The following is a 12,905-nucleotide window of genomic DNA, read 5'->3' as shown; positions in this document are numbered from 1 at the left end:
GTGAGTTTTGAGGAATTGGTCCATTTCATCCAAGTTGTTGAATTTAAGTGTGTAGTTTTTCACAGTATTCCCATATCATCCTTTGAACGTCTACAGGGTATGTAGTAATATCACCTGTTATTCTTGATACTGTTGTGCCCCTCTCCCCCCCGCCCGCCCCTTTTCTTGGTCAATTTTACTAAAGGTTTATCAATTTTACTGATCTTTTCAAAGAACCTGCTTTTAGTTTCATTGATTTCCTCTGTTGTTTTTTGTTTTCAGTTTTACTGACTTATGCTCTTATCTTTATTTCCTTTTTTCTATTTGCTTTATTTTGTTCTTCTTTTTCTAGCTTCTTCACATAGAAGCTTAGATTATTGATTTCAGACCTTTCTTCTTTTCTAATATAAGCATTTAATGATATAAATTTCTCTCTGAGCATTGCATTAGCTGCAGTCTACAAATTTTGATATGTTGATTTTTAGTTTAATATAGTTTAAAATATTTTATAATTTTCCTTGAGACTTCCTGTTTGACCTATGGGTTATTTAAAAAGTATGTTGTTTGTTTTCCAAGTATTTAGAACTTTTTCTGTTATCTGTTATTGACTTCTACTTTGTTTAATTCTACTATGGTCAGAGAAAATACTTAGTATGATTTCAGTTTTTTTAAAACATCTTAGGGTTTGTTTTATAACCTAGAATATGGTCTACCTTGGTAAATGTTGCATGTGTACTTGAAAAGAATGTTTATTCTGCTATTGTTGGAAGAAATGCTCTATAATATTAATTCAGTCCAATTGGTTGATAATGTTGCTCAAGCCTTCTATATCTCTGCTGGTTTTCTGTCTACCAGCTCTAGCTATTACTGAGATTTTTTATCGAGGAGTGTTGAAGTCTTGAACTATAATTGTAGCTTTGTCTGTTACTCTTTACAGATTTGTTTGTTTTTACTTTATTTATTTTGAAGCTCCTAGAATTTTACCTGGAATTGAAACCCCAGGCTATTTTTAAAAAATTAATTTTAGCTTTTTAAATTTTAATTGGCATTGGAGTAATACACGTTTAAAAGTCAAACAGTATTACGATACTCTTAATGAAAAACAGAATTTTTCCATGCCATCTCCAATTCCCACTCCTCAAAAGATTGCTTCTGAAATATTTTAGAATATTTGAAATACTTTAAAACATTTTAGATAGTTCTGGTTTTTTACCTCCATATTTGTAAATAACATTTATACAACTACTACTTCTGTTTTTCAACTTTAGAAAGTATGTATTGATTACAGCCTATGGAAGATGTTTACTTCTCTTATTCCCCTGATACTTCACCACTCCCTCCATCCTCATAAGACAGGTATATCACAATCTTTCCGTAACTGAATATTCAGTGGAATACCATTTACAATTGAGCCATGTAGTGCACTATGGTTAGAGTTTCTTTCTTGTACAAGAACCACCCCACCCCCTGAGTTAATAACTGTCATTAATTTCTACCATTTATTATCTATTAATTTCTATTAGTTAATTATCTATTAGTTTCTATCATTAATTCAACCCCCAACTTTGCCAAAGTTATAAAAATTCTTCTCAATATGGTCAAACCCTTTATCCTCTGGAACCAATCTGAACTAATAATTCTCTAGGCCTTCTGCACAGCTTTCATCTCAGAGCTTCCCTTTCCAATTGTTTTGGAAAATCTTTTTATCTGTTCTTGATCAGAACTCCAGTTTCATGTATCCTTGATATTTCTCTTATTTTGATGAAAAAAGTAGCATCTTGAGAAAGTGTGCATTGGAAGCAAATATTTTAGGTCCTTGCATACTGGAAGGCTTTATTTTGTTTTACACTTTAATTGATAGTTTGGCTTGTAGAGAACTCAGATAGTAAGTTAAAAAATTTCCCTCAAAATTTGAAGACAAGTCTCAATTATCTTTTAGTTTCCAGGGTTGCTTTGAGAAGTCTGATGCCCTTCTGATTCCCTGTGTTTTGTATGAGGCCTGTCTTTTATGTCTCTGGAAGATTTTAGGACATTTTCTGTATCCCAGGTATTATGAAACTGCTCAGTGAGGTGCCTTGTAGCTTTCACCCCTTTACCTGTGCTTGGGTGAGCCTTTTTAATCAGGATATCATGTCCTTCAATTCTGAGAATTTTTGATTTGGGCAATTTCAATTTTATCTTCCAAACCCGATTCTGTATTTAAAAATCATGTTAATTTCCAAAAGCTTTTTCTTCTTCTCTGATCTTGTTTCATGGAGGCAACATCTTACTTCTCTGTAGCTATTACTGATACTTTTTTAAAAGTTTTCTATCCTAGGAGTTGGCAAACTACAGCTCACAGGGCATTCGGCCTATAACTTGTTTTTGTACAGCCTGTAAGGTAGGAATAGTATTTATATTTTTAAAGGATTAAAGAAAAAACAGAGATGGTAACTGGCCTGCCAAGTTTAAAATACATACTGTCCAGCTCTTTACAGAAAAAGTTTTCCAATCTTTGTTGTATTCTATTGTGTTGTTTCTATTGCCTTTGAGTCCCCCCACCCTTCTTCTTGTTTTGTTTGTATTGTTTTGTTATTGTTTAAGTCTTTGTCTTTCATGTTAGAGACTTTCTTTGAAGATCTGGTAGAGACTCTGCACTTATTTAAGAGCAAGCCACTAAAATGCTGATTGGCAGCTCTGTATGTATGGGTGGGGCATATAACCAGCAGGTTTCACTGTAGGGTAATCTGGTGGGAACAAAGCCACTTTATTACTACTATCTGTAGGCTCTTGCTCTTGAGGTGGTCACTTTCTCTAGAAAGAAATACTATACTTTCCTGCCTTGGAAAAGTAAGACTGAATGTAAGTCCAGTCAGAGCTGAGAAAAAAAAAAAAAAAAAAAAAATGGATGAGGTCCTCACATTCAGTATGTAGATTTTTCTTAATCCGCATCCTTAATACATCCTTAGCGGAGACTGTGGAAACCCTTGTGTTTAAGTGCTACAGCTGCTAACCAAAGGATCGGCAGTTGAAATTCACCAGGCGCTCCTTGGAAACTATGGGGCAGTTCTACTCTGTCCTATAGGGTTGCTATGAGTCAGAATCAACTCAACAGCAATGGGTTTGGTTTTTTTTTTTTTTTTTGGGAACTATGACTGGTGTTGAAGAATACAAAGCTTTTCTGCTTTATCCTCTCTAGAGGGTAAGCCTGGATGAGGAGGGGGCTTCTAACGGCGGAAACTAACTTGCAAGCAATCTTCCTTTTTAAAAGGAGATTGACACTTAAACTTCACTGACCCTTTTAGCGTACCCTCAAGTCCTAAGCTTTTCCAGGCACGAATCTGAGGTTCTTGTTGCTTTTACTACTACAGATTTAAATTTCAGCTTTCTCTTGCCTGCTGAGTCATTCAGTTACTCACCTGAATGACTCACCTGCTTTCTAGCTCTAAAAATTGTTGACACAATCTCACTTGCTATTGTCTCCTTTCCCATTCTTTTTAACTTTATAGTTTGATATCTTTATCCCTTTACTGCCATTGGATTTTGAGAAGGGGTAGAGATTAACACAAATGCCCAATTTTTTCAGAGAAACTTTAAAAATCTAAATTTTATATGATACCCTTTTTTTTTTTTTTTAATACTATATCAAAGTAATCTACAGGTTCCAAGGCATCCATTTATAAAATTGGGCAGGGTAGGAAGTAGATGGATATTGGCAACATTAAACAGCAGTGCTGAAAAGCAATGGAAAGCCAGGGTGCCACTATTTTGGTTCCACCTTGGTTCTGTTTAAAGCATCCTATGGCAGAAAGGCATTTAAGTTAACAGAACAGTTCAGAGAAAAAGGTTTCACTTTCTCTTTTTTTCCATTGTTTTCATACTGCCTTGCTCAAATAAATTATGCCCACGTGAGACAAAGATTATACTTTTAGTAAAGCACACCAGTTAGGAAACTCATAGTGCAGTTGTAACCTGGTCATGAAACCATCTGGAATATTCCCGAAGGCTGTTATTACATTTCATAGGCATATATTACTTCAAACACTCTTTAAAGTCCTATATGGCCTTGAAAAAAAAAAAAAAAAGATAAAGATTTCTAAAACTCAATTTATTTCTTACTTTAGACCTTTTAGATACATTCTTTATAAGAAAAGTGACTCAGAGTACCATCACCTTTTCTGACAATCAACTCATATTGTGTATGAGTTTTATCAAATGATATAAAATATTTGTTTGATTTTTAAAAAGATATGTTCTTTCATAACAAGCTGCTGTATGTTGATATTGCTTCCCTGAAAATCAGTAAAATGACAGCTGGGCTCTCCATTTCTTTTTTAATTAATAAACTATTAAAAGCATAGTATTAAATGTCAATATAACAAACATGCCTTTTTAAATTGTATAAAAGCATGTTTTTAAGCTCCAGAAGCTCTCTGGGCAATGTGGGATACTGGAAAAAGCACTAAATTTAGCATTTTCACTAACTCTACAAGCATTTATTCAGCACCTATGCCCCAAGAACTGCTGGTTGTTGAGAATGCAAAAATGCATAATCCTTGTTTAGAGAGGGAGACAGATATATAAACAGACTATGACAATACAATGAGGTATTAATGTATTAAATGCTATGGGTTTACTAAGGAGGAAGTAAATAACTCTAGATAGAGAAATAAATAAAGTCCATAAAGGGCATGACCTTTAACAAGGGTTTGATTGGTAAATTCGCCAAATGAAGTGCACGGGAACATACGTGCCAAAGCGGAGAGCGATGAAAGGATATGGTATGTTTAAAGGATGGTGAGAAATGTAGTGGATAGAAGTTAGGGTGTAAGGCTGAAAAACCAAGCCTTGAGGATTTAGAATTAGGTGGGGCCAAGATGGGAAGATGGTGGCACAATGGTTAGGAGCTCAGCTCCTAACCAAAATGTTGGCAATTTGAATCCACCAGCTGCTCCTTGGAAACCCTAAGGGGCAGTTATACCCTGTCCTATAGGGTTGCTATGAGTTGGAATCAGCTCAATGGCAATGGGTTTGGGTTTTTTTGGCAGGATGGGAAGGGCCATTGAGCAGCTATGTGATTTTAGATGAGTAATTTAATCTCTCTCAATCTGGTTTTTTTTCTAAGTAATCACATAAAACATGGAGTACCAACATCCCTTGCTATTGGAAGCGATAAATGAAGAATTAAAATGAAATAATGTGAAAAAGGTTTACAAATGACAAAGTAGGTTACAAATATATCTTTTGCTTTGAATAGTTTCTTGAATTTTAAGGCATCACTTAAAGAAAAAAAATAAACTGAGGTAAGAATATTTATTTCCCTGAAGTTGAATATAGTGATTAAAAGTGAAGAATTTTAAATATATATTCACTCTGTCCTGAAGATTACTGGCTGAGTATTAAAATTAAAAATAAATAAACAGGTCACTCAACAGAGAGACACAATGTAAGCAGATAAAATACTTGAATGATTTGCAATGCAACTTCATGCCAAGTACAATGAGACTTCCAGGCAGAAAAGGACAGTAGGATATCAGTAGGTTAACCAGAGAACTGAATCACTCAGTTTGAAGGAAAAGACTTGCAGAATATCACACTGAAATAAAAGCCAACAGAAATGGAAATGTAGTGGGTGAAGTGTTCTGGGACTTAAATTCAGCCCTTGCAGTCATATATCGTCAGGTGTATGCAAATCTGAATTCAAATACCATCTGGTCTGCTTCTGTGCAAATGGGCTAATTTCGTTATACAAGATACTTGAGAAAAACCTAAATACCAGATTTGGTTAGGTCAGATTATGGTTAGCTGCGAACCTTCTGGGTGAACTGCAAATATGCCAAATGATCATGTTTTTATGATGTACTTTTAATCTATGTTGTTTTATTTGCATTATCTGAATGCCTCATGGTTTCATTGAGAAAAAATTATTACTGTGTTTAGTTATAATTTCATAGAGAGATTATAACAGTGTTTAAATAAAACGGATGTTGATGTCCTACAATATGAAATTATGGTATAAATGGTGATTGAGTACAAATCTTAATGGTACAGAATCCTTAGAAAATGGAGTATTATAATTAAATTTTCATTTTAGTTGGTATTAAATCTTTAGTATCATGACTATGGTTTATTTTAACCCTTCTTTTTTTTTTTTAATGATTTACTAAAATGCTTTACTGCCCATTTCTATTTTTTTTTAAAGTAACTATTATTTTATGTTTACTTTCTTGATAATTATTCAGTATTCTTCCAATTCAATGTTATCTACCAACAATAATTACACAGTAAGATAAATGCAGACAGCATTGGAAAGTGTGAAATGTACATTGTTATCTAAGCCTCAGAAATGATATTAAAATGAATATGACTTTTTTCATGTCATCTGCCTTCTTTACATAGAATAAAAAACTATGCAACTGTAAGACCTCACTGGGCAGTATAACAGATTTTGTGTTTGTATTTTGTAAAAGTAATTTAACAACTACAAGGATTCCACTCACCTTCAATGACTTCAAGTACACTTTGGAAATTGAATACCTCCTCACACTGGCTGATATATCATTTTTGTTCTCTGACAGTCCCCCCTCACCAGGGGAGGTCTCTTTGTATCTGTAAAATCATCGTCTGGGTTCTGATGTTCACAAGACAAAACTTTTATGGGTTGGGGGTGAGCTTCCTTTAATAAACATTGACTGAGCACATTTGTATGCCATTTATTGTTTGATCCACCACAAAGCCTCTTTAAGCTTCACAAATTTCAAGTTTTCTTTTGAGTCTGATTTATTCTATTTACTGTTTTCAACTTCTAGTTGTGACATCTATCATTGAAAACATACCAGTTCTTAGGTTCCAGTTAAGCTTTACCAAGTTTATCATAAGCAGCAGAGTAGCAAGACTAGCTTCACATATAATACTGGTCACAGATAATATTATGATAACATATTAAATTTTACTCCACTTACCTACCTAGGGCCTGGTTTAAGGCCCTGTATGCTTGAATTTCATACCACTGACGACCAGGTAAAAGACCTCTCAATTTTGAATGCTGGTCATTGTACTGACGCTTCAGTTCAACCTAATAAAAGTATATTAAAAATACAGTAGATAATTAGTCTTAAAAACCATATTAACTTCTAACATTTTGAATATCACTTTATTAGTGCAGATAGATAGCTGCAGGTAGATAGTTGACTCTGACTCTTGGCAACCTTATGTTCAACATCATCTTCACAATTGCCGGCATGTTCATGTCCATTGTTGTGGCTATTGTGCCAATCTATCTTACCAAGGGACTCTTTCACCTTCGCTAGCCCTCTATTTCACCAAACATCCTCCAGCAATTGATCCTTCCTGATAACGTGTCCAAAGCAAGTGAATCAGACAATGTTCTGTTGTGATTCATGAGGTTTTTACTGGCTAATTTTCAGAAGCAGATAGCCAGGCCTTTCTTCCTAATCTGTTTTAATCTAGAAGCTCTGCTATAACCTGCCCACCACGGGTTATCCTGCTGGTATTTGACATATCAGTGGCATAGCTTCCAGCACCACAATAACACACAAGTCACCAAAGCATGACAAACTGACAGACACTAAAACCTGGTGCTGGTTTACTAGGATAAAGAGATTTTATTCTGTTTTCCAGTACTGAATTTTCTTCATTCATTTAAAACATTTAAAAAAATTCTTACATTTCCTAAATTCCCCCATGCATATAATTAGCTATGTGATTATTTCAATCAGTTTTCATCAGATACAATTCACAAATTCCCAAATTTTCCATGTGCAAGTAGGTACCTTTTGACAAATGTACAGTCATGTAAACAATACCACAGTCATAATACAGAACATTTTTATCACCCCAAAAAGTTACCTCTTATCCCTACGCAGCCAATCCCCTTCCCCCACTGCTGACGCCGGCAACCACTGATCAGCTTTCTGTTACTATAGTTATGCCTTTGCTCGAATTTCATGTAAATGTTATTATATAGTATATAATATCTTGTGTCTAAATGCTTTTGAAATTCATCCACGTGCAGCGAATTTCAGGAGGTAGCATGTGATCAAGAACTGATGGTACTGAAGGAAAAGGTTTTGGCTGCGCTGAAGGCACTGGTGAAAAACAAGCCTTCAGGATATGATGGAATACCAATTGAGATGTTTCCACAAACAGATGCAGCACTGGAAGTGCTCTCTCATCTATGGCAAGAAATCTGGAAGACAGCTACCTGGCCAACTGGCTGGAAGAGATCCATATCTGTACCCATTCCAAAGAAAGGATATCCAACAGAATGCAGAAATTATCAAACAATATCATTAATATCACACACAGGTAAAATTTTGCTAAAGATTATTCAAAAGCAGTTGCTGAAGTACATCAATAGGGAGCTGGTAGAAATTCAAGCCAGATTCAGAAGAGGACGTGGAATAAGGGATATCATTGCTGATGCCAGGTGGATCATGGCTGAAAAAAGAGAGTATCAGAAAGATGTTTACCTGTGTTTTATTGACTATGCAAAGTCATTGGACTGTGTGGATCATTACAAATGATGGTAGCATTACAAAGAATGAGAATTCCAGAACACTTAATTGCACTCATGTGAAACCTGTACTTAGACCAAGAGGCAGTCGCTCAAATAGAACAAGGGGATACTGCGTGGTTTAAAGTCAAGAAAGGTATGCGTCAGGGTTGCGTCCTTTCACCATACTTATTCAATCTGTATGCTGAGCAAATCATCCAAGACGCTGGGCTATATGAAGAAGAATGGGTCATCAGGATTGAGGAAGACTCATTACAACCTGATATGCAGAAGATACAATCTTGCTTGCTGAAAGTGAAGGGGACTTGAAGCACTTACTGATGAAGATCAAAAACCACAGCCTTCAGTATGGATTACAACTCAACATAAAGAAAACAAAAACCTTTACAAGTAGACCAATAAGCAACATCATGATAAATGGAGAAAAGGCTGAAGTTTTAAGATTTCATCTTACTTGGATCCACAATCACTGCCCATGGAGGCAGCAGTCAAAAACAACACATTGCGCTGGGCAAATCTGCTGCAAAAGATCTCTTTTAAAATGTTGAAAAGCAAAGATGTCACTTTAAGGACTAAGGTGCGCCTGACCCAAGCAATGCTGTTTTCAATCACCTCACATACATGTGAAAACTGGACAATAAATAAGGAAGACCAAAGAAGAATTGATGCCTTTGAATTGTGTTGGTAAAGAATATTGAATATACCACAGGCTGCCAGAGAATGAACAAATTTGCCTTGGAAGAAGTATGGCCAGAATGTTCCTTAGAAGCAAGAATGGCAAGACTTCATCTCACATACTTTGGACATATTATCAGGAGGGATCAGTCCCTGGAGAAGGATATCATGCTTGGTAAAGCAGAGGGTCAGCGAAAAAAAGGAATACCCTCAACGAGATGTATTGACACAGTGACTGCAACAATGGACTCAAGCATAACAATGATTGAGAGGATGGTACAGGACCAGGTAGTGTCTTGTTCTGTTGTACATAGGGTCGTTATGAGTTGGAATAACCACAACAGCACCTGACAACAACAGTCTTAAGTCTAGAGCTAATTTATCCCTACTAAAAAAAATTTTTTTTTACAAAGGTGATGGAAACCCTGGTGGCATAGTGGTTAAGTGCTACAGCTGCTAACCAAGAGGTCAGCAGTTCGAAACTACCAGGCACTCCTTGGAAACTCTATGGGGCAGTTCTATTCCATCCAACAGGGTCGCTATGCGTTGGAATCAACTCAACGGCAAGAGGTTTGGTTTTTTTTTTTGGGTTTACAAAGATGATACTACTCTGATGATTGTATCCAATGCCCCATGTATTATGAGATCTCTTTACTCTGGCTGGTGGGAACAGAAACTATTCCCAGCCCTTTGTGAGCTCAAGGAGTTGTTCTGCTTACTCTTTTTCCTGACCTTGGGTAGTTTCCTCTCATGCGTGTGCTAATCTGGAGTTTTCTCTCTGTGCACCTTCATTCTCTCTGGCACTCTGCTCTGTAAATTCTAGCTGCCTTGGCCTCCCTGAATTGTTCTCTCTGTCTCCTCAACTCAGTGTGGCCTGTTTGGGTTTCCTCTCTCTGCTCTGTAGCCTGATAGCTGCCTTCAGGAGATAATCTGGTGCAAATGTAGGGCTCACTTTGTTTCTTTCCTTCCTCTCAAGGATCTCAGTCCTGTTTTGTCTATTAGTCAATGTCTGAAAACCACTGTTTCATAATTTCACCCAGTTTCCTAGTTCAAATTATATTTCATCAGACCAAGGAACACACTTTACAGCCCACAGGGTGCATCAATGGGCCAAGAAACATCATATTAAATGGACGTACCATGTTGCATACCACCCTAGAGTAATGGTTTGAAAGAGAATTGGAATGGGCAATTAAAACATTCGTTATCTAAAATGGGGGGGAGGGTAAAGGCATTAAGGGCTGGTTCACAGGCCTTCATGAGTGTGTGCTCACACTTAACATGAGAGGGACAAAGACAGGATCACCACTGGACAGACTCCTATGCTTATCTGCAGGATTTGGGGAAGACGGGTAGGTGAGGATGCTGGTGCCACTGCACAGTTCTTCCCCACATCACCTAAAATTGTTTTTTTCCTACTGGATGCTGGGTTCCAGGACCAGGGATGCAGCTGCGGGTGCCAGAAGCAGGAGTGACCCCTAAGCAAGAGACTGTAATTATACCCATACATGAACATGTATGTCAGAATTCCCAAGGGCCTGATGAGATGGATTGTACCCCCCCCCCGCCCATTCTGGCAAAATTGGAGTCAACAGTGAATACTGCCATATTGCCTAGTGGGTGAGATAGCCCACTAGTATTGTAGCTATGTAACCCTACCCAACATGAATGTGAGTGGACTGAGGGGAAGAACTTGCTAGACTGGTCTTGCTACCAGCAATTTGGTCTAGCACAGCACCTGAACCTGATGTCCCTCCCCAAAGTGGAAAAGTTTGGGCACAAATAAATGACAAATGGAAGGAAGGAGAAATAATAGCTGAAGGTAAAGGAAAGAATTAATGGGTTATGCAGTGGGGGAAACCTAACATTATGCTGATACTAGAGAGAGACTCAGAGCAAGGGAGTTAAGATAAATTTTACCAGAGGCCAGAAAAGGTAAAGACGAGATGCACTTTTGGAGAACCTGATCAAATCAGACGGACACCTGCAGCAGGTCTGAATGGCTACTATCTGAGTAATTTCACCCTTAGGACTCTTTTGCCCTACTGAAGGACTAATTGTTAATGACCATTTTGGACTGGTAAAATGATGGGGAAGGGGAAGTTAATCCTTCCAGTATGAAAGGGTCAATGTTTAGGAGATCCAGGGGATGGCCTGCGGTGTAATGAATTACTTAATATGGCTCTGCCAGCCATAGTTTTTGTGACTCACACACAATGACTGAGTGGGACTATGCCAATAAGGTATACGCAGCCGTGATGGTTGGGGTTATGCGTCAACTTGGCTAGGCTATGATTCCCAATATTATATGGTTGTCTTCCATTTTATGTGTGTGGATCCTGACCTCTACATGTCGATGAGGCAGGATCGATGCAGGGTACACCTTGGGTTACAGCCTTGCAGGAGGGTGTGACTCCAGTCCCACCCTTACTTAAGTTACGTCCTTCCCTGGAGTGTGACCAGAATCTAAGACATATGTGTGGGTGACTGAGGGCTCTCTCTCTGCATTTGGATCCCACATCAGGTTTGTGATCAGCTGACCTCTCGTTCTTGGCGAGAGGCCTGCTGTCTGATCTGCCGATTCTGGGATTCACTGGCCTCCACGGCCCTGTGGGCCAGCGGCCTATCAACTGACCTGATCAGCTAGCTTCTGCAGCCTGTGAGCCAGTAGCCTGTGGTTTGAACTGCCAGTTTGGGTTCGTAGCCCCTGCAGCCAAGGGTGTTGGAAGAAGCCTACCACTGACCCACGGAGTTGGGACTTGCCAGCCTCCACAACTGTGTGAGCCATTTTCTTCATACTGTTTTTGAGTTCTGTGAGGCATTGTAGTGAATCACGGAACCCAAAGATGAGAGGGAGAGTACTCTGGGGAGAGAGAATAGTTGATGTCAGAGATGATAGAGTGGTACAGCAGTTTGGAAAAGCTGGATATTTGGGACATCTTTAACCTCCACCTCATAGGAACCAGCTTTGAACTGATCCTTATAAAAGGAATTATTCATTTAGTTGGTTTAGAGGGTAAATCTGGTCTCTGTTACTCCCTCTATATTGAATTTTTTTTTAATGTCTTATTATGGAAATTTTTATATAAACACAAAAAAACTTTTTTTAATATACCTCCACTACCCAAATATTGTCAATATTTTGCCAATCTTTTAAAATATCTACCCCTGCCCGTGTATTCCTGTATGTATATATGTTAGGGAGAAGGAACCCTGAAGCATTTTAAAGCAAATTGCTAGGTGTCTTACAATGTAGAACCATCTATATTTTTTCAGCTATGAATTAGAGACATTCCAGGTTATAAAGGATCTTATTAAATACTTGAAAAATTCCTTCTAGAACACAGGTTCAAGCTCCAGTCCATTTTATTTATATTGATATAGAAAGGTAGCAAAATATATTAACTGAAAAGAGCAAGTTGAAGAATAATGCACATAAAAATAGAATAATTTAAATCAGACTGTGGAATTTAAAAGGCCACAAAGCTCATTTAGACTCATATTGCATTAAGAAAGTGACTGTAGAATATTTTCAAAATGATCAAAATATAGAATTAAAAACAACACAGAAACTCAATGAAACCAAAAATTGGTTCTTTGAAAAGATCGATAAAATTGACAAGCCTTTAACTAGGTTGACTTTTTAAAAAAATGGGAGGGAAAGAAAGAGAGAGACAACTCAAATTACTAAAATCATAAATGAGAGTGGGGACATCACCGATTTTATTTAAATAAA

General features: G+C 37.3%; 1 protein-coding gene across 3 annotated transcripts in view; it reads right to left on the bottom strand.

The window, feature by feature from the left end:
- BRIP1 (BRCA1 interacting helicase 1) overlaps positions 1 to 12,905 on the bottom strand; it is a 177,186-nt gene that overhangs the window by 29,065 nt on the left and 135,216 nt on the right. For all 3 annotated transcript variants that reach the window (XM_064271319.1, XM_064271317.1, XM_064271318.1), the window contains one exon: positions 6,921 to 7,033. In XM_064271319.1, the coding sequence (XP_064127389.1) occupies positions 6,921 to 7,033 (113 nt within the window). The remainder of the gene's footprint in view (positions 1 to 6,920; positions 7,034 to 12,905) is intronic.

Source organism: Loxodonta africana, chromosome 18 (genome assembly GCF_030014295.1).
Source record: "Loxodonta africana isolate mLoxAfr1 chromosome 18, mLoxAfr1.hap2, whole genome shotgun sequence".
NCBI classification, from domain to species: Eukaryota; Metazoa; Chordata; class Mammalia; order Proboscidea; family Elephantidae; genus Loxodonta; species Loxodonta africana.
Note: the sequence above shows the minus strand (reverse complement) of the source record. Positions and strands in the feature narration are given on the sequence as shown.